This window comes from Cheilinus undulatus, linkage group 15 (assembly GCF_018320785.1).
Source record: "Cheilinus undulatus linkage group 15, ASM1832078v1, whole genome shotgun sequence".
Classification (NCBI taxonomy): domain Eukaryota; kingdom Metazoa; phylum Chordata; class Actinopteri; order Labriformes; family Labridae; genus Cheilinus; species Cheilinus undulatus.
Window position 1 is genome coordinate 1,386,006 of NC_054879.1, and position 23,325 is coordinate 1,409,330.

Genomic DNA, 23,325 nt, shown 5'->3' on the forward strand with positions numbered 1-23,325 from the left:
CAGTTTTCTGGCCGGTCACCGATCTTTTAAAAGCCTGACCTGCCGATTCCGATTTTGGCCGATACCAATTTTTTTATAACTGACAGCATCCACCTTCAATGTTCCAATCTTAATTTATTGAAAAACATTGAACAATACCTGTGAAACAATACAAGCTTGTTGTTCTAACTGCACATGAGGTAGTTCTCTCAAATATAAATGAAAAGTTTAGAGCATTGCTGTCCAAACTACTAAATTATATCATTTCCTTTAGTCTTTCATTTTTCACATTTTAGTAGGTAGAGGCATCTGAAATCGATCTTATCAATCTTATTTACAAGGATCGGCCGATTGCCAATCTCCTAAAATTAAGGAAATCGGCACCGATACCGATCGATCGGTGCACCCCTAGAGTTTTTATCATCAGTGATCTATTTTTAGCAAATCCTTGTCCCGTCTTCCTCCTTAAAAAAGTTTGTTAACAAACATTAAATAAACACTGCTGTCTGTCATTACTTTGGTCCTATTCAAGCCATATCTCTCACAACAGTATGCAGCTTGGATCTGTCTATTCTTCATCATGGACGTCGACGACTGCCATCATTGCTCATGACATTATTCCCTGAGGGGCCGATGCCCTTTAACGGGACGACCATCGGCTGATAGCAGCGTTGCACTGATAGACTGTGACATTATTAGTTCTAACTCTCTTCGGTCTCACCTAACGCCCTGCCCACATACTCTCTGATCTACTAGAGTGGATCATCTCAGACCTGTTAAGAAGGAGTTTTATCCATTAGTCCTCAATGATGGAGACTTTTCTGTCTCCTCAGGCTAACAGCAGCAACCCAGCATGATAAAAAGCCAGCATCAGTGATGACTCCTGAAGTCAGCCTTCCTTGTGATTGGCTCCTGGCCTGTCTTTGTCCATAAAAGGTTAATTTGTGTCAGATGGCCCTGGTGAATCTAAAGTGCTGTTTGTAGGGGATGTTTATGTTTCAGCTGCTGTCTGTAGACTCTAAAAGGCCTGACAGAAAACCAAACCTTTTCGTCAGTATTCTGCCTCTACTAGTGTCTCTACTAATAAAAATGTTCCGACTGGTTCAAGTCTAAATTATTTTCATCCATCTTTTTTTGTTCTGTTGGGTTGTGGATTTCAACACATTTATACTTCTTCCATGTCTGTCTGCATTTTGAATGTAGAGCATTGATTTTCACTTTTGACCAAAGAAAAAACAAAACTCTTAAAGCACACCATGCTCTTATCCATGCAGAATAACCTCTTTAGCTTGTGTTAAAGTATCCTTAGCTTATGTCTGGTTTTAGTTATACTGTAAGTTTTTACAGCTCACCAGACTGGCCTCTTAGCACACCCTTTTGAATCCAATAATGCAGAGCATAAAAGAGCTTTAACACTCTCAAAATAATCCAATGGAGGTATGAGCCAAGTCTCACCTGTACTGCTGTATGTCCTGTGGGAAATACTGAGTAGAAGTCCGATCACTGAGTCCTGTCAAAAATGTTGACTTTAAATCTTATCACAACATTAGAGGCACGATATGGTATCATATCTAGTGATATTTACGACCAATATATTTAGCTTTAAATATCGGCCTATATTGGCTGTTAATATTTACCTTTATAAATGTAAATACTGGCTTATAGTGACTTTGAATATAGGCTCATGTCAGCTGTTAATATCTGGCTGTGTAAGTTTTAAATACCAACATATATCGTCAGTTGATATCAGCCCATGTCATCCTAGGATATCAGTCTATATCAGCTGTAAAAACTAGCCCCTGATGACTGTAAATATCGGCCTCTGTTAGTTGATAATTTAGCGTTTTTTGTGGTTTAAACATCAGGTTGTAAAAGTCATGGATATCAGGCCATATCACCTTTAAATATTGGCCTGTGTTGACTTATAATATATCTGCATTTAGAGGCTATAAATATTTGGTTGTATAAACTGTAGATATCAGGCTATATCAACTGTAAATATTGGTGTAAACCACTGTTAAATTTGGCATGAATAAGATGTGAAAAGTGGCCAATATCGATTGAAAGTATTGGCCTTTCATGGTTGTAAATATTGGCCTAGGTTGGCTTATAATTTTCAGAGCTTCCCTCTTAATATTTTGTTTGTAAATATCAGTCAATGTCAGCTGTTAATATTGGCCTATACCGGCAGCATATATCGGCCTACGCTGTCCTCAGATATCAGCTTAAAACAAATATCAGCTTATAGTGGCTATAAAACTTGCCTGTAGCAGCTGTGGCTGTAAATATGGGCCTATAGTGGCTGTGAATATCAGCCTATAGTGACTGTAAATATGGGCCTATAGTGGCTGTAAATATCAGCCTATAGTGACTGTAAATATCAGCCTGTAGTGACTGTAAATATGGGCCTATAGTGGCTGTAAATATCAGCCTATAGTGGCTGTAAATATCAGCCTATAGTGGCTGTGAATATAGGCCTATAGTGGCTGTAAACATCAGCCTATAGTGGCTGTGAATATCAGCCTATAGTGGCTGTAAATATGGGCCTATATTGGCTGTAAATATCAGCCTATAGTTGCTGTAAATATCAGCCTATAGTGGCTGTAAATATGGGCCTATATTGGCTGTAAACATCAGCCTATAGTGGCTGTAAATATCAGCCTATAGTGGCTGTGAATATCAGCCTATATTGGCTGTAAATATCAGCCTATAGTGGCTGTAAATATCAGCCTATAGTGGCTGTAAATATCAACCTATAGTGGCTGTGAATATCAGCCTATAGTGGCTGTAAATATCAGCCTATATTGGCTGTAAACATCAGCCTATAGTGGCTGTAAATATGGGCCTATAGTTGCTGTGAATATCAGCCTATAGTGGCCGTAAATATCGGCCTATAGTGGCTGTAAATATCAGCCTATAGTGGCTGTAAATATGGGCCTATAGTGGCAGTAAATATGGGCCTATAGTGGCTGTAAATATCAGCCTATAGTGGCTGTGAATATCAGCCTATAGTGGCTGTGAATATCAGCCTATAGTGGCTGTGAATATCAGCCTATAGTTGCTGTGAATATCAGCCTATAGTGGCTGTAAATATGGGCCTATAGTGGCTGTAAATATCAGCCTATAGTGGCTGTAAATATCAGCCTATAGTGGCCGTAAATATCGGCCTATAGTGGCTGTAAATATCAGCCTATAGTGGCTGTAAATATGGGCCTATAGTGGCAGTAAATATGGGCCTATAGTGGCTGTAAATATCAGCCTATAGTGGCTGTAAATATGGGCCTATAGTGGCTGTAAATATCGGCCTATAGTGGCTGTAAATATCGGCCTATAGTGGCTGTAAACATCGGCCTATAGTGGCTGTAAATATCGGCCTATAGTGGCTGTAAATATCGGCCTATAGTGGCTGTAAATATGGCCTATAGTGGCTGTAAATATCGGCCTATAGTGGCTGTAAATATCAGCCTATAGTGGCTGTAAATATCGGCCTATAGTGGCTGTAAATATCAGCCTATAGTGGCTGTAAACATAGGCCTATAGTAGCTGGAAATATGGGCCTATAGTGGCTGTCAATATCGGCCTATAGTGGCTGTGAATATCAGCCTATAGTCGCTGTAACTATCGGCCTATAGTGGCTGTAAATATCAGCCTATAGTGGCTGTAAATATTGGCCTATAGTGTCTGTAAATATGGGCCTATAGTGGCTGTAAATATGGGCCTATAGTGGCTGTAAATATTGGCCTATAGTGGCTGTAAATATCAGCCTATAGTGGCTGTAAACATCAGCCTATAGTGGCTGTGAATATCAGCCTATAGTGGCTGTAAATATGGGCCTATATTGGCTGTAAATATGGGCCTATAGTGGCTGTAAATATCAGCCTATAGTGGCTGTGAATATCAGCCTATAGTGGCTGTAAATATGGGCCTATATTGGCTGTAAACATCAGCCTATAGTGGCTGTAAATATCAGCCTATAGTGGCTGTAAATATCGCCTATAGTGGCTGTAAATATCAGCCTATACTTGCTGTTAATAACAGCCTATAGTAGCTGTCAATATGGGCCTATAGTGGCTGTAAATATCAGCCTATAGTGGCTGTAAATATCAGCCTATAGTGGCTGTAAATATCGGCCTATAGTGGCTGTAAATATCGGCCTATAGTGGCTGTAAATATCAGCCTATAGTGGCTGTAAATGTCGGCCTATAGTGGCTGTAAATATCAGCCTATAGTGGCTGTAAACATCAGCCTATAGTGGCTGTAAATATCAGCCTATAGTGGCTGTAAATGTCGGCCTATAGTGGCTGTAAATATCAGCCTATAGTGGCTGTAAACATCAGCCTATAGTGGCTGTGAATATCAGCCTATAGTGGCTGTAAATATGGGCCTATATTGGCTGTAAACATCAGCCTATAGTGGCTGTAAATATCAGCCTATAGTGGCTGTGAATATCAGCCTATATTGGCTGTAAATATCAGCCTATAGTGGCTGTAAATATCAGCCTATAGTGGCTGTAAATATCAGCCTATAGTGGCTGTAAATATCAGCCTATAGTGGCTGTAAATATCAACCTATAGTGGCTGTGAATATCAGCCTATAGTGGCTGTAAATATCAGCCTATAGTTGCTGTAAATATTGGCCTATAGTGGCTGTGAATATCAGCCTACAGTGGCTGTGAATATCAGCCTATAGTGGCTGTAAATATCAGCCTATAGTGGCTGTAAATATCAGCCTATAGTGGCTGTAAATATCAGCCTATAGTGGCTGTAAATATCAGCCTATAGTGGCTGTGAATATCAGCCTATAGTGGCTGTGAATATCAGCCTATAGTGGCTGTGAATATCAGCCTATAGTGGCTGTAAATATCAGCCTATAGTGGCTGTAAATATCAGCCTATAGTGGCTGTAAATATTGGCATATAGTGGCTGTAAATATCAGCCTATAGTGGCTGTAAATATGGGCCTATAGTGGCAGTAAATATCAGCCTATAGTGGCTGTGAATATCAGCCTATAGTGGCTGTAAATATCAGCCTATAGTGGCTGTAAATATTGGCCTACAGTGGCTGTGAATATCAGCCTATAGTGGCTGTAAATATGGGCCTATAGTGGCTGTAAATATGGGCCTATAGTGGCTGTGAATATCAGCCTATAGTGGCTGTAAATATGGGCCTATAGTGGCTGTAAATATGGGCCTATATTGGCTGTAAATATCAGCCTATAGTGGCTGTAAATATCAGCCTATAGTTGCTGTAAATATCAGCCTATAGTGGCTGTGAATATCAGCCTATAGTGGCTGTAAACATCAGCCTATAGTGGCTGTAAATATCGGCCTATAGTGGCTGTAAATATCAGCCTATAGTGGCTGTAAATATCAGCCTATAGTGGCTGTAAATATCAGCCTATAGTGGCTGTAAATATCAGCCTATAGTGGCTGTAAATATCAGCCTATAGTGGCTGTAAATATGGGCCTATAGTGGCTGTAAATATGGGCCTATAGTGGCTGTAAATATTAACCTATAGTGGCTGTAAATATGGGCCTATAGTGGCTGTAAATATGGGCCTATAGTTGCTGTGAATATCAGCATATAGTGTCTGTAAATATTGGCCTACAGTGGCTGTAAACATCAGCCTGCAGTGGCTGTAAATATTGGCCTATAGTGGCTGTAAATATGGGCCTATAGTGGCTGTAAATATGGGCCTATAGTGGCTGTTAATATGGGCCTATAGTGGCTGTAAATATTAGCCTATAGTGGCTGTAAATATCAGCCAATAGTGGCAGTAAATATCAGCCTATAGTGGCTGTAAATATGGGCCTATAGTGGCTGTGAATATCAGCCTATAGTGGCTGTAAATATGGGCCTATATTGGCTGTAAACATCAGCCTATAGTGGCTGTAAATATCAGCCTATAGTGGCTGTGAATATCAGCCTATATTGGCTGTAAATATCAGCCTATAGTGGCTGTAAATATCAGCCTATAGTGGCTGTAAATATCAGCCTATAGTGGCTGTAAATATCAACCTATAGTGGCTGTGAATATCAGCCTATAGTGGCTGTAAATATCAGCCTATAGTTGCTGTAAATATTGGCCTATAGTGGCTGTAAATATTGGCCTATAGTGGCTGTGAATATCAGCCTACAGTGGCTGTGAATATCAGCCTATAGTGGCTGTAAATATCAGCCTATAGTGGCTGTAAATATCAGCCTATAGTGGCTGTAAATATCAGCCTATAGTGGCTGTAAATATCAGCCTATAGTGGCTGTGAATATCAGCCTATAGTGGCTGTGAATATCAGCCTATAGTGGCTGTGAATATCAGCCTATAGTGGCTGTAAATATCAGCCTATAGTGGCTGTAAATATCAGCCTATAGTGGCTGTAAATATTGGCATATAGTGGCTGTAAATATCAGCCTATAGTGGCTGTGAATATCAGCCTATAGTGGCTGTAAATATTGGCCTATAGTGGCTGTGAATTTCAGCCTATAGTGGCTGTAAATATCAGCCTATAGTGGCTGTAAATATTGGCCTACAGTGGCTGTGAATATCAGCCTATAGTGGCTGTAAATATGGGCCTATAGTGGCTGTAAATATGGGCCTATAGTGGCTGTGAATATCAGCCTATAGTGGCTGTAAATATGGGCCTATAGTGGCTGTAAATATGGGCCTATATTGGCTGTAAATATCAGCCTATAGTGGCTGTAAATATCAGCCTATAGTTGCTGTAAATATCAGCCTATAGTGGCTGTGAATATCAGCCTATAGTGGCTGTAAACATCAGCCTATAGTGGCTGTGAATATCAGCCTATAGTGGCTGTGAATATCAGCCTATAGTGGCTGTGAATATCGGCCTATAGTGGCTGTAAATGTCGGCCTATAGTGGCTGTAAATATCAGCCTATAGTGGCTGTAAATATCAGCCTATAGTTGCTGTGAATATCAGCCTATAGTGGCTGTAAATATCAGCCTATAGTGGCTGTGAATATCAGCCTATAGTGGCTGTGAATATCAGCCTATAGTGGCTGTGAATATCAGCCTATAGTGGCTGTAAATGTCAGCCTATAGTGGCTGTAAATATCAGCCTATAGTGGCTGTAAATATGGGCCTATAGTGGCTGTAAATATGGGCCTATAGTGGCTGTAAATATCAGCCTATAGTGGCTGTAAATATGGGCCTATAGTGGCTGTAAATATCGGCCTATAGTGGCTGTAAATATCGGCCTATAGTGGCTGTAAACATCGGCCTATAGTGGCTGTAAATATCGGCCTATAGTGGCTGTAAATATCGGCCTATAGTGGCTGTAAATGTCGGCCTATAGTGGCTGTAAATATCAGCCTATTGTGGCTGTAAATATCAGCCTATAGTGGCTGTAAACATGGGCCTACAGTGGCTGTAAATATGGGCCTATAGTGGCTGTAAATATTAACCTATAGTGGCTGTAAATATGGGCCTATAGTGGCTGTAAATATGGGCCTATAGTTGCTGTGAATATCAGCATATAGTGTCTGTTAATATGGGCCTATAGTGGCTGTAAACATCAGCCTACAGTGGCTGTAAATATTGGCCTATAGTGGCTGTAAATATGGGCCTATAGTGGCTGTAAATATGGGCCTACAGTGGCTGTTAATATGGGCCCATAGTGGCTGTAAATATTAGCCTATAGTGGCTGTAAATATCAGCCAATAGTGGCAGTAAATATCAGCCTATAGTGGCTGTAAATATGGGCCTATAGTGGCTGTGAATATCGGCCTATAGTGGCTGTAAACATTGGCCTATAGTAGCTGTCAATATGGGCCTATAGTGGCTGTAAATATCGGCCTATAGTGGCTGTAAATATCAGCCTATAGTGGCTGTAAATATTAGCCTATAGTGGCTGTAAATATCAGCCAATAGTGGCAGTAAATATCAGCCTATAGTGGCTGTAAATATGGGCCTATAGTGGCTGTGAATATCGGCCTATAGTGGCTGTAAATATCAGTCTATAGGGGCTGTAAACATTGGCCTATAGTAGCTGTCAATATGGGCCTATAGTGGCTGTAAATATCGGCCTATAGTGGCTGTAAATATCAGCCTATAGTGGCTGTAAATATCGGCCTATAGTGGCTGTAAATATCAGCCTATAGTTGCTGTCAATATCTGCATATAGTGTCTGTAAATATGGGCATATAGTGGCTGTAAACATCTGCCTAGAGTTGCTGTAAATATGGGCCTATAGTGGCTGTAAATATGGGCCTATAGTGGCTGTAAATATGGGCCTATAGTGGCTGTTAATATTGGCCTATAGTGGCTGTAAATATTAGCCTATAGTGGCTGTAAATATCAGCCAATAGTGGCTGTAAATATCAGCCTATAGTGGCTGTTAAATATTGGCCTATAGTGGCTGTAAATATGCGCCAATAGTGGCTGTAAAGATGCGCCTATAGTAGCTGTCAATATGGGCCTATAGTGGCTGTAAATATCGGCCTATAGTGGCTGTAAATATCAGCCTATAGTGGCTGTAAATATCGGCCTATAGTGGCTGTAAATATCAGTCTATAGGGGCTGTAAACATTGGCCTATAGTAGCTGTCAATATGGGCCTATAGTGGCTGTAAATATTAGCCTATATTGGCTGTAAATATTGGCCTATAGTGGCTGTAAAAATTGGCCTATAGTGGCTGTAAATATTTGACTATAGTGGCTGTAAATATTGGCCTATAGTGGCTGTAAATATTAGCCTATTGTGGCTGTAAATATTGGCCTATAGTGGCTGTAAATATTAGCCTATAGTGGCTGTAAATATTGGCCTATAGTGGCTGTAAATATTAGCCTATATTGGCTGTAAATATTGGCCTATAGTGGCTGTAAATATTAGCCTATATTGGCTGTAAATATTGGCCTATAGTGGCTGTAAAAATTGGCCTATAGTGGCTGTCAATATCAGCCTATAGTGGCTGTAAATATCAGCCTATAGTGGCTGTGAATATCAGCCTATAGTGGCTGTAAATATCAGCCTATAGTGGCTGTGAATATCAGCCTATAGTGGCTGTGAATATCAGCCTATAGTGGCTGTGAATATCAGCCTATAGTGGCTGTAAATGTCAGCCTATAGTGGCTGTAAATATGGGCCTATATTGGCTGTAAATATCAGCCTATAGTGGCTGTAAATATCAGCCTATAGTGGCTGTAAATATCAGCCTATAGTGGCTGTAAATATTGGCCTATAGTGGCTGTAAATATCAGCCTATAGTGGCTGTAAATATCGGCCTATAGTGGCTGTAAATATCAGCCTATAGTGGCTGTAAACATTGGCCTATAGTAGCTGTCAATATGGGCCTATAGTGGCTGTAAATATCAGCCTATAGTGGCTGTAAATATAGGCCTATAGTGGCTGTAAATATCAGCCTATAGTGGCTGTGAATATCAGCATATAGTGGCTGCAAATATGGGCCTATAGTGGCTGTAAACATCAGCCTACAGTGGCTGTAAATATGGGCCTATAGTGGCTGTAAATATGGGCCTATAGTGGCTATAAATATGGGCCTATAGTGGCTGTTAATATTGGCCTATATTGGCTGTAAATATTAGACTATAGTGGCTGTAAATATCAGCCAATAGTGGCTGTAAATATCAGCCTATAGTGGCTGTAAATATGGGCCTCTAGTGGCTGTAAATGTCAGCCTATAGTGGCTGTAAATATCAGTCTATAGTGGCTGTAAACATTGGCCTATAGTGTCTGTAAATATGGGCCTCTAGTGGCTGTAAATATGGGCCTGTAGTGGCTGTAAACATCGGCCTATAGTGGCTGTAAATATGGTCCTATAGTGGCTGTAAACACCGGCCTATAGTGGCTGTAAATATGGGCTTATATTGGCTGTAAATATTGGCCTATAGTGTCTGTAAATATGGGCCTATAGTGGCTGTAAACATCGGCCTATAGTGGCTGTAAATATGGTCCTATAGTGGCTGTAAACATCGGCCTATAGTGGCTGTAAATATGGGCCTATAGTGGCTGTAAATATCAACCTATAGTGGCTGTGAATATCAGCCTATAGTGGCTGTAAATATCAGCCTATAGTTGCTGTAAATATTGGCCTATAGTGGCTGTAAATATTGGCCTATAGTGGCTGTGAATATCAGCCTACAGTGGCTGTGAATATCAGCCTATAGTGGCTGTAAATATCAGCCTATAGTGGCTGTAAATATCAGCCTATAGTGGCTGTAAATATCAGCCTATAGTGGCTGTAAATATCAGCCTATAGTGGCTGTGAATATCAGCCTATAGTGGCTGTGAATATCAGCCTATAGTGGCTTTGAATATCAGCCTATAGTGGCTGTAAATATCAGCCTATAGTGGCTGTAAATATCAGCCTATAGTGGCTGTAAATATTGGCATATAGTGGCTGTAAATATCAGCCTATGGTGGCTGTGAATATCAGCCTATAGTGGCTGTAAATATTAGCCTATAGTGGCTGTGAATTTCAGCCTATAGTGGCTGTAAATATCAGCCTATAGTGGCTGTAAATATTGGCCTACAGTGGCTGTGAATATCAGCCTATAGTGGCTGTAAATATGGGCCTATAGTGGCTGTAAATACGGGCCTATAGTGGCTGTGAATATCAGCCTATAGTGGCTGTAAATATGGGCCTATAGTGGCTGTAAATATGGGCCTATATTGGCTGTAAATATCAGCCTATAGTGGCTGTAAATATCAGCCTATAGTTGCTGTAAATATCAGCCTATAGTGGCTGTGAATATCAGCCTATAGTGGCTGTAAACATCAGCCTATAGTGGCTGTGAATATCAGCCTATAGTGGCTGTGAATATCAGCCTATAGTGGCTGTGAATATCGGCCTATAGTGGCTGTGAATATCAGCCTATAGTGGCTGTGAATATCAGCCTATAGTGGCTGTGAATATCAGCCTATAGTGGCTGTATATATCAGCCTATACTGGCTGTAAATATCAGCCTATAGTGGCTGTAAATATCAGCCTATAGTTGCTGTGAATATCAGCCTATAGTGGCTGTAAATATCAGCCTATAGTGGCCGTAAATATCGGCCTATAGTGGCTGTAAATATCAGCCTATAGTGGCTGTAAATATGGGCCTATAGTGGCAGTAAATATGGGCCTATAGTGGCTGTAAATATCAGCCTATAGTGGCTGTAAATATGGGCCTATAGTGGCTGTAAATATCGGCCTATAGTGGCTGTAAATATCAGCCTATAGTGGCTGTAAACATCGGCCTATAGTGGCTGTAAATATCGGCCTATAGTGGCTGTAAATATCGGCCTATAGTGGCTGTAAATGTCGGCCTATGGTGGCTGTAAATATCAGCCTATAGTGGCTGTAAATATCAGCCTATAGTGGCTGTAAACATGGGCCTACAGTGGCTGTAAATATGGGCCTATAGTGGCTGTAAATATTAACCTATAGTGGCTGTAAATATGGGCCTATAGTGGCTGTAAATATGGGCCTATAGTTGCTGTGAATATCAGCATATAGTGTCTGTTAATATGGGCCTATAGTGGCTGTAAACATCAGCCTACAGTGGCTGTAAATATTGGCCTATAGTGGCTGTAAATATGGGCCTATAGTGGCTGTAAATATGGGCCTATAGTGGCTGTTAATATGGGCCTATAGTGGCTGTAAATATTAGCCTATAGTGGCTGTAAATATCAGCCAATAGTGGCAGTAAATATCAGCCTATAGTGGCTGTAAATATGGGCCTATAGTGGCTGTGAATATCAGTCTATAGTGGCTGTAAACATTGGCCTATAGTAGCTGTAAATATGGGCCTATAGTGGCTGTAAATATCGGCCTATAGTGGCTGTAAATATCAGCCTATAGTGGCTGTAAATATCGGCCTATAGTGGCTGTAAATATCGGCCTATAGTGGCTGTAAATATCAGCCTATAGTGGCTGTAAATGTCGGCCTATAGTGGCTGTAAATATCAGCCTATAGTGGCTGTAAATATCAGCCTATAGTGGCTGTAAACATGGGCCTATAGTGGCTGTAAACATTGGCCTACAGTGGCTGTAAATATGGGCCTATAGTGGCTGTAAATATTAACCTATAGTGGCTGTAAATATGGGCCTATAGTGGCTGTAAATATCAGCCTACAGTTGCTGTGAATATCAGCATATAGTGTCTGTTAATATGGGCCTATAGTGGCTGTAAACATCAGCCTACAGTGGCTGTAAATATGGGCCTATAGTGGCTGTAAATATGGGCCTATAGTGGCTGTAAATATGGGCCTATAGTGGCTGTTAATATTGGCCTATAGTGGCTGTAAATATTAGCCTATAGTGGCTGTAAATATCAGCCAATAGTGGCTGTAAATATCAGCCTATAGTGGCTGTTAATATTGGCCTATAGTGTCTGTAAATATGGGCCAATAGTGGCTGTAAATATCAGCCAATAGTGGCTGTAAATATTAGCCTATAGTGGCTGTAAATATCAGCCAATAGTGGCTGTAAATATCAGCCTATAGTGGCTGTGAATATCGGCCTATAGTGGCTGTAAATATTAGTCTATAGTGGCTGTAAACATTGGCCTATAGTGGCTGTAAATATGGGCCTATAGTGGCTGTAAATATTGGCCTATAGTGGCTGTAAATATCGGCCAATAGTGGCTGTAAATATTGGCCTATAGTGGCTGTAAATATGAGCCTATAGTGGCTGTAAATATTGGCCTATAGTGGCTGTAAATATGGGCCTATAGTGGCTGTTAATATGGGCCTATAGTGGCTGTAAATATTAGCCTATTGTGGCTGTAAATATTGGCCTATAGTGGCTGTAAATATTAGCCTATAGTGGCTGTAAATATTGGCCTATAGTGGCTGTAAATATTAGCCTATATTGGCTGTAAATATTGGCCTATAGTGGCTGTAAAAATTGGCCTATAGTGGCTGTCAATATCAGCCTATAGTGGCTGTAAATATCAGCCTATAGTGGCTGTGAATATCAGCCTATAGTGGCTGTAAATATCAGCCTATAGTGGCTGTGAATATCAGCCTATAGTGGCTGTGAATATCAGCCTATAGTGGCTGTGAATATCAGCCTATAGTGGCTGTAAATGTCAGCCTATAGTGGCTGTGAATTTCAGCCTATAGTGGCTGTAAATATGGGCCTATATTGGCTGTAAATATCAGCCTATAGTGGCTGTAAATATCAGCCTATAGTGGCTGTAAATATTGGCCTATAGTGGCTGTAAATATCAGCCTATAGTGGCTGTAAATATCGGCCTATAGTGGCTGTAAATATCAGCCTATAGTGGCTGTAAACATTGGCCTACAGTGGCTGTAAATATGGGCCTATAGTGGCTGTAAATATTAACCTATAGTGGCTGTAAATATAGGCCTATAGTGGCTGTAAATATCAGCCTATAGTGGCTGTGAATATCAGCATATAGTGGCTGCAAATATGGGCCTATAGTGGCTGTAAACATCAGCCTACAGTGGCTGTAAATATGGGCCTATAGTGGCTGTAAATATGGGCCTATAGTGGCTATAAATATGGGCCTATAGTGGCTGTTAATATTGGCCTATAGTGGCTGTAAATATTAGCCTATAGTGGCTGTAAATATCAGCCAATAGTGGCTGTAAATATCAGCCTATAGTGGCTGTAAATATGGGCCTCTAGTGGCTGTAAATGTCAGCCTATAGTGGCTGTAAATATCAGTCTATAGTGGCTGTAAACATTGGCCTATAGTGTCTGTAAATATGGGCCTATAGTGGCTGTAAATATGGGCCTGTAGTGGCTGTAAACATCGGCCTATAGTGGCTGTAAATATGGTCCTATAGTGGCTGTAAACACCGGCCTATAGTGGCTGTAAATATGGGCTTATATTGGCTGTAAATATTGGCCTATAGTGTCTGTAAATATGGGCCTATAGTGGCTGTAAACATCGGCCTATAGTGGCTGTAAATATGGTCCTATAGTGGCTGTAAACATCGGCCTATAGTGGCTGTAAATATGGGCCTATAGTGGCTGTAAATATGGGCCTATAGTGGCTGTAAATATGGGCCTATATTGGCTGTAAATATCGGCCTATAGTGGCTGTAAATATGGGCCTATATTGGCTGTAAACATCGGCCTATAGTGGCTGTAAATATGGGCCTGTATTGGCTGTAAATATCGGCCTATAGTGGCTGTTAATATTGGCCTATGCTGGCCTCAAATATCAGCTGTAAATTTCAGCCTATATCCAGCACATCTGTATCAGTATATGAAGGTTATTCATTTTACCAATTAATTTATCAGCATACTGATATCGGTACCAATCCAGAAGCTTTACTATCTTCATGCCTGTTTTTATTTTTGGTTTCATATATTAATATTTTATATCCACTGTTTACTGTTTATATTGATTATTTTCTTCAGTGAAACAACGTCAAAAAGAAGAATCAAAGTATTTCTGTGAGAGGATCAATTCTGCTCTCTCTGGTTGTTTCTGTCTGTTGGGTTGTTTGTGAGTGGCCTACTTATGTAAAAGTGTGTGTGTTTGTGTGTCTTTGTGTGTGTGTTTTCCCCTCAATAGAGGCCTTTGTTGTTGATCTGACCTACAGGATTTCAGGCCAAAGCTTTACAGGACCATCGAGCAGAATTAACGGGAATACTTCAGCCTGTGTTTGTGTGTGACTCAGCCCTCTGTCTGTCTGTCTGTCAGTGATAATGCTGGGCCTTTATTATCAGATTAGCCTCCTACCGGATCACGTTTCCCTCTTCTCTGCAGAAAAGATGCGACTCAGAGACCTAATATTTGTACATTTTAGGGTTTTAGGCTTGAAGTATTGATATGTAACCTGACACACCAGATGGATGTGTTTCACACATCCATCTGGTAAACCTCTTATAGACAGCGACTGGGAAAGGGCAGGGCCTTTGGAAAAAAACTCAGAGGGTGATTGGATGAATGTTCTGTCTGTCACATCTTTACGGGCCAATCAGAGCAACAAAACATGTGACATGCCCTACCGAGAACTACAGAGAACTAGAACTATAGAGAACTTCATAACGTGAACCATGGCGACTGTAGACATGTCAGTACTCGACTTTTGTGGTTTTTGAAAAAAAAACAACTCACTGCTGTTCTTTGTTCTTCTTTTAAAGAAGAAATGTCATCAAGTTCTGATAAAACTGGTGCTTTAGCAGCATCCACGCTAATCTCCTCTGCCATAACTGCACTGGTCTCTTGTTGCTGCTTGCTTACGTCACGACTCCTCTGCACCTGAAAGTACTGCCCCCTCGTTGCTGATTGGTCCTGTCACTTTCTAACCTGGTCCAGACTGTTCAGATGGGAGCTTTGCAAGATGGATTCGCCAGTGAGACACACGGAAACGGGCATATCATATATCTGCTTTGCAAGGTTAATTGGTATGAGTATCAGATAAAATGAATTCGTAAATTTTGCCATATTGGATATAGGCACAAATTCTATCGTGTGCACCTCTAATATATCATTTTTCTGAATCCACTGTTTGGTTTCTAAATGTCTTCATTAAACTGAAAACAACACAACAGATAAAAACATCAGCTGCTAACATTTATGCACATGTGATTTGCTGATATTTGTCAAAAGGGCGGGTATCAGCCAATTGTCATGCATCTGTACATCCCTAATACAAATTACCAATCCATTTTACCTGAAACTGATATCCATCATATAGATGGAGTTCAGACTAGTGGGATTTAGTAATAATGTGCAGTTATATTGGACAATATTACAGTTGTGTTTATGGTATAATCTATAAATGGTATGATGAGTCTGCCTGCTTGGTTATCAGTGAAAATACAGAGACTGATGAGAGTTTAGACATGTCTATTTATCAACTCATAACATACAAGTATTAGACAGCATTAGAAAGTACTTCTACTAGAGGTGTCCCGATCCGATATTGATATTGGATAGCGGTACGATATCAGCAAAAAAACTACTATCGGATTATATCGGATTACATCTAAAATCTCTGATTTAAGCACTCCGATACAAGCAGTCCATTCCAGACTCCGCTCCAGCACTTCTATCCAGCAGCGCCGCAGGATCCAGTATGCAGAGCCCACATGATCACAACAACAGCGTGCTTGAGTGCTAACCGGTGCAAACCACTAACACAATAGCAAGGAGTAGGAGTGATGCCGGCCGTGTCGCAGTATTTTTTGTTAAAGTCAGATAAAGACGTTGCAGCTGAGTGCAAAACTTGTCATGCACAAGTTCCCCGCAGTGGCAAAGAACCAGGGAAGTTTAATACAACCAACCTCATCGGGCATTTGAAGAAGCATCACAAATAATTTTCACAAGACCACGAAGAAACAACAAGGCTCTGGCTCCTTCAAACAACTGACGCTGTCCGAAACATTTGGAAAGCGTGATAAACTCCCACGGGACAGCAAAAAGGCATTAGCTATAACAGAAAAGATCGATGACGAGCCCCTGTCAGTGGTGAGCAGTGTTGGCCAAGCTACTTGGAAATAGTAATTAGTTACTTATTAGTGATTACTTCTCCAAGAAAGTAATCCAGTTACTTTACTAATTACTTATTTTGAAAAGTAATTAGTTACTTTACTAATTACTTTACTTAGTTACTTTTCAAAAACATGATGCACAACCTGAGTACGCTATAAAGCAATGCCTGCCTCTAATTCTCTTACATGCTAGAGCGGCCTTGTTGCACTGTAAAGTGGGATTAATCCAGTGAACTGTTGCACCCATAAAACTTTTATTATTTACCGTCCAGATGTCAGCAGTGGTGGAAACAAGTTTACATCTTTGAGTGCAGCCTTCAAATTAGCGTCCATTATGTCGTATTCTCTCCCAAGGTATGCTGCAAATGACTTTCTCTGCGGCAGCTTGACACCGCTTTTGGTCAGTATTTTTTCTACGATGCATCAGAATGATTCAGAGTCTACAGTGGAAATGGGCAACATGTCTTTGACAATATAGCCAGCGACAAGCTTCTTCTTATCAGCGGCACTAAGTCCTTAAGTCTATTTTCACCTGTTTAGCAGGAGACGGGCCCTCGGAATTGGATGTGGTAGCCGCAGTGTTCATGTCAGTGGGGGTCTCCGGGGGTTTTTCAGTGAGTTTCACATTCCTATGCCAGCTTGCTAGGTGCTTTGCTCAGATTTAAGGTGGAATTTTTCGCTGTAGATAAAAGTTTTCTTCCCATGCAGAGTGTACAACGTACGCTAATGTTTTAGTCATCTTTTACCAAGTCAAACTCAAAGTAATGTCTGTACTTCCAAGCATTAAACGCTGCGTGGTCCTGCTCTCTCCTGTGCTCCATGTTGTCTTTTGTTGATCACCACACGTTTCTGTTGTTTACCACTGACGCCGCACCACTCATACGTCATTGTCACGCGACTCACGAGACAGTCTCACAAAACGAAATTACGGTTTAGGAACACAGTAACGCAGCCTGCTTGCAGGAAAGTAACAGTAATCTAATTACTATTTTTGAAATTGTAATCCCTTACTTTACTCGTTTCTTGAAAAAAGTAATCGGATTACAGTAACACGTTACTTCTAACGCGTTACTGCCCATCAGTGGTGGTGAGTGATGTCAGGTTTAAACGCTTGATTGAACCTCGAGCCTATTTTTAACCGATGGGTTACATAAATTTTGACCTTATTCTACAATTGAATAGAATACATCAAAAATAAATTAGACAAGCCTGAAAAATGACCTCAATAAATCCAATAAAAACAAATCATACTTTTAAAGTGCAAAATAACAAATGAAGTTCACCTCAGTTATTTTTTACTGCCAGTATATGGTGGGAACAACTGAGGGCAGGGGAAAAAAAACACAATATTGTCTACTGTCCAACTGCTCAAAGTTAAGAGTCCACAGCTCCAATTTCCCAATAAACACCTCACTCTAATAACAAGAGCAGAAAACAAATAATAATCAGTCAGTTAACTAAATTCCTAACAGAATCCTTCCTACTCCTCCATCTCTACTTTCTGCAGTCCGAGCATGATGTGGAGATTCTTTTTTAAGAAGATAAGCATTTCTGCTTTTCCCACCCTGTCCCCACACATTCATGCTCACAGAAAGAAACACAGTATAGACAAGCTTGTCTAATTTATTTTTGATTTATTCTATTTAATTGTAGAATGTGCTTATGTTTAAGGTCAAAATGTATGTAACCCATTGGTTAATAATAAATGGGTCAGTTTTTCTCGTACCTACTGTTGCTGACTTGTTCTCTGAGTAATATCACTTGATCAAGCCTTTTCTAACATTCCATACTACAAAATAAGTAATAAAAGTATGTTTGATTCATGCTGATATCGGTATCGGCCGATACTCAAGGCTGAAATATCGGTATCGTATCTGAAGTGAAAAAAATCTGATCGGGACATCCCTAACTTCTACAAATGTCAGTCGTGTCACTACAGTAAACCTAATAGAAACCTTTACAGTACTACTTGTACAAAAATAATTGCAGCCTTTTTTAAGTAATTGCACAGCCTGACATGGCGAGTGTTGGATTAACTGTGCAGCTCTAGCTCAGACCTAAAACATCAGTCCTCTAAAGGTTAAATCATGAGGATGAAGGAAGACTTCAGCTGACGTAGGTCTGCAGGTACAGCCTAAAACTCCACAACCTCAGTCCTACACAGCCAGTATTCACGGTGAAGGTGTCAGTTTTAAATAGCTGCAAAACATTTTACCAAAGCCAATAATTCACTTTTCAAGATAATATCTGCTGATACTGATATAATGGCAATAATATGGTGCATCCCTAATAAAACCATTGATTTTTAATGGCTGAGGGGTCCTTAACCCTACAACTGCTGTACTGGGATATAATCATGCCTGTAACATGCAGTCTGACCACAGGGTTATCAGTCTCTATGGTCTCCTCTGTAGCTGTAAGGACTTGGCTAATATTAGCATGGTAAACAGGCCAAACACATCTCATGTAGATTCCTCTGCTCCTCCTATACTGTAGAGATTGTTTAATAACACAGCCTTGTCTCTGAGCAGGCTGATGCTGCCAACTTTATGTAAGTGTAATTCTGCAACAGAGCTCTGCTGTCATTAAACACTAGATTACCTGTTTCCAGACACCTTTAATCTGACCCCGCCCACAGACGGATGATCGCAGGCGTAACACGGTGACTCAGTCCCGTCTGATTTCGCACAACCTTAGTCAGTCACTGTCAGCACTAATGGACATCTTGGCTGAGATTTAGAGCCCTCTGTGGTAAACACAGAGTCTGTCACCATGGTTACGGTGTTGTTCAGCTGGTTGGACGCTGGTTCGAACACTTGGCACCATAGTTGGTCCACATTGTGACCTTTATTAAAACTGCTAGGGTTGAAACTCTGTGTTTATTCCACAATGAAGCACTTTAGAGATGTTGGGATATCAAAACGGACCGGAGTTTTGGAAAACTGGCAACCTTGGTAGGACACCAGAGCCATTAATAGTGGAAAAAGTAAAGTAACTTTAAAATCAGTCATTCTCACAGTTAAATCTTCCCTCTATGTCTCAGATTGTCCTCGCCAACGTCTGCAGACCTTCCCAATGTGACAGGGAAATCCCCAACATTTCCTCAGTCTGCTCCACAAATAACTCCTGACACCGGCCGAAGTATTAAACTTCTATCTTCTGTATTTGTGTAATTTGTATTAAATAAACCACTACTTTTATCTCAGAGCTTGGTGGTTTTTCATGCTCGGGTTTTTACAGCCAGCTCTCTGCAGGCTGAGAGACAGAGGACAAAAACAGTTTATGGTGTTTATTCAGGAGGCTAAATGTGTGTTTGAATGATTATTGATGTTCATCTGTGAGCTCAGGGCTTATCTCTGACTTAAGATCCTGTTTTATCCTGTAATAAGACTCATAAGAATCTGGAGATATACCCTGATAATGCAGCTTCTCCTCGATGAATGGGTGATTCTCTTTAATTGGTTCCCTCATGTTATTTATTCAGAAGACAGAGGAGAAAAGACAGCTTGTCATAAAAAAATGCAATAATAAGTCCTTTCTGAATTCAGATCAGGGTGATCATTTCCCTTCGACACTACTTAAAATGTGAAGATTGAGCTTTTTCCATGTTGCCATGTTGCATAAACGCAGTGTTTGTTTATTGAGATACCAAGTGACGTCACTTTAGTCCATGCGGCCACCCTCTGCATCAACGATCCGTCTTCAGTGATGACCTGATACCAGAACTCTCTACCTCCTCTAACAGCAGCCTATCCGTCCTCTCTAACTGTGGCTTAGTATTTCTACATGCTGATCAGAATGACTGCGGGCCAGTTAGTCACCAGCTAAGAGACTAGCGGTGCCTCTTTAACAGCTTTTCTCCCTCATATTTAGCTTAGATTGAATTGGCACCTTAACTGGCATTTTTCCTTGTTTTCCATCACTACAGGCTATGGATGATCAATCCCTAAACCTCTAAACAGAAACACGGTTGGTCATTTTAAAGAATAAATAATCAATCTCTCTCTCTTTGTCTGTCCCCAGATGACCGGACGAACCCAAGTGGAGTTAAGATGGAGTTTAAGTCCAAGCAGTGGTTCGGAGCATCAGTACGATCAGATGGAGAGCACATCTTGGTGAGTAAAACACGCTTTATACTGTTTTAAACCATCTATCTGATCATGTGAGGTACATCGACCACATTTATCTCCTGTGTAGTTTTAATATTCTGTATACTTCCCTTGTCTGAAGGTTATACGGCTCATTTTAGTATGTTAAGGTTGGAAAAACCAACGCAGTTTGGTGAAAACGGTTGCAGTCGGTCATTTGAACCTTCCAATGAAGGTGATGCAGTCAATTAGCCTAAAGCCTGATTTATGCCTCTGCATTGCGTCGGCATAGCTGCGCGTAGCCCTCTGCGTCGATGCGGACCCTTGTGCTGTAGCCTGAAGCGCACCTCCAAAAAATTCTAACTACGCGTCTATGCGGACCGCAAGGGCTGTGATTGGTTCGCTCAAAACGTCATTTCCAGCAGTTGCTTTTTCTCAACGTCGGTCTCCGTGCTGACAGCGCACAGAGAGGCTGCTGTAGCCTGCAAGTGTTTCAGTACACAGGTCGACATGCAGAGGTCTTTACACAATGAGTCTGTTTCATGTTCATCATCATGTCTGCACACTGATGCTGAAATTGTCATTTATTTCCCGTTTCCTTCTTAACAGGTTAGGTTTTATGCGCAATTTCGTATGTGTCCAAGGTGACTGATGATTGAAAACAGTTCCCGCTGCTTCCACCTCGCTTGCTCTCCACTGAGACATCACTTTAAACACCAAAGTTTGCTCTTTTATCATGTGGATTTCAATCATGGAAATATAACAAAGAAATGGCTGAATGATGATTCAGATCAGTGCCTGTTGCTTTATCCTCTCTCGCTCGCTCACCCCCACCCAACCCTCCTCTCTCTCTCTCTCTCTGAAACCTCACTTTAACACCGTAGTTTCCATGATATCAGTCATGGAAAAAAACAGATCAAGGCATATGTTTGTAACCTACTCGCAGTCATAACAGAGACTGAATTAAAAAGTTGTTCTACATCCCTCCAACTTGTCTCAGCGCTGTGACGCACAGTATGAAGCTTTCTGTCAGGATGGATTCAGCGGGATTTTAAAGGAGTGACGGACAACAAAAAAGTTGAGCGCAACCTCTGGTTTGTGCTTATGTGCAAACAACATGTAATATTGACTACTGCTTTTAACCACACACCCAAGCATCCACTCTTTCATTCAAAACAGACGTCGTCCAGTTCAGCGGAGAGCAACACAGCCTCTCAGACATGACCCCTCTGAAACCGCACCCCCCGTGGACACAACGCAGAAGCATAAATCAGGGTTAAGTTTTTGTCTATCCACATAAGTGACTTAGCAAAGGTATGTGGCCATCCATTGATGTGTTTTCTGACACTGATGACATTCCACTTAGTAGTTATTTTATTCTTACTTTGAATTTTAATCATAATTTTTGGTCTAGTGCAGGGCTCCAGACTGACGTTTTTTACTAGGAGCACAGTGGCCCCTAACTTAAAATTTTAGGGGCACAAGCAGAAAATTTAGGGGCGCACACCGTACATTGACTTGCGAAATAAATGTTCACGTTTCCTCTCATTTTCACTGTATTACTGATAAATACACATTTTATGTTTTATGTTTTCACCTGAGCAAGGCTTGAACGGTGTTGCCAACTTAGCGACTTTGTTGCATATTTAGCGAGTTTTCAGACCCCTCTAGCGACTCTTTTTCAAAAAAGGGACTAGCGACAAATCTTGCGACTTTCTCTGGTGTTACTGGAGACTTTTGGAGACTCCGACGTTAAAGCATGTATCGTTGTTGCTCCTCTCCATCGCCCCCTCCCCGTCCCAATGCACTCACAGGCAGCACAGTCCTCGCAGCAGTCTGTCTCTGCCTCTACAGTCTATGGTCTCAGCTGCAGTCGGAGCAGGAGATGCTCACACCCCCATGTCAGACTGCAAATTAATCGCTTTGTAAAGGGGCCTTAACAATTTCTTCTGTGGCCTCTATTGGTTGATTTAAAGTTGTTAATGAAGACTTTATACAAAAAATATTTTTAAATGTTATGGTTAAAAATGTTAAGGTTTCACTGGAATTTGATGTTGGCTTGTAAGTGGACCATAAGGCTTAAAACTAAACCAAAAGTAAGAAAGCTAAACTTTTAAGAAAAAATAGAATGATTAATAGAATAATTAACTAAAAATTAAAATTACCCTGCCGGAGTATCTCTCGAGTCATTTTTTGCCAGTCACAAGCCCAAATAAAGGAGGAGGGTTGGAATTGTGATGTTATAAAAACAAGAATTGACAGGAGCAAGTTCATTTGGAGTTCTATACATCTTAAAGATCTTTTTACTCACTTTTAGTCTCTCTCGTGACGTTTTCCCTCTCTCCTACAGCGTCCATTACAATTAAATGCATACCCATGATTATGCAAATTAGGCGATGACATCATTTAGCGACTTCTGGTGACTTTTAGGACAGCCAATAGCTACTTTCTTTACTGAGGAGTTGGCAACATTGGGCTTGAATAATGAAGCGTGTACTGATATGATACTGATATAATCAGTATCATTACTTCTTTATTCATCAAAACACACTCCTTACACCTGCTGTCAGACAGAGTTAATGCAGGATATTGTAGTAGCCTACTGGTCACCTACAGATGAAACCGTCTCCTCTTCATCTCCTCCCTCTATGCTGCTTCCTGTCTGTCTACGTCACATACAGGTGTGCAGTAGGAAAGACAGGTTTTGGCATGATCAATAAACAATAGTATCCACGATCACTGGTTCACAGACTTCATCAACAACACAGTCAGAAGGACAAACCAGAGCAATCACGATAATCACTCCAAATATCCATGAGAG

General features: G+C 40.8%; 1 protein-coding gene across 1 annotated transcript in view; it reads left to right on the forward strand.

Moving 5' to 3' along the window:
• Nucleotides 1–23,325, forward strand: part of itgav (integrin, alpha V) — a 95,421-nt gene that overhangs the window by 20,761 nt on the left and 51,335 nt on the right. The window contains exon 3 of the mRNA XM_041807313.1: nt 20,440–20,531. Coding sequence (XP_041663247.1) covers nt 20,440–20,531 — 92 coding nt within the window. The remainder of the gene's footprint in view (nt 1–20,439; nt 20,532–23,325) is intronic.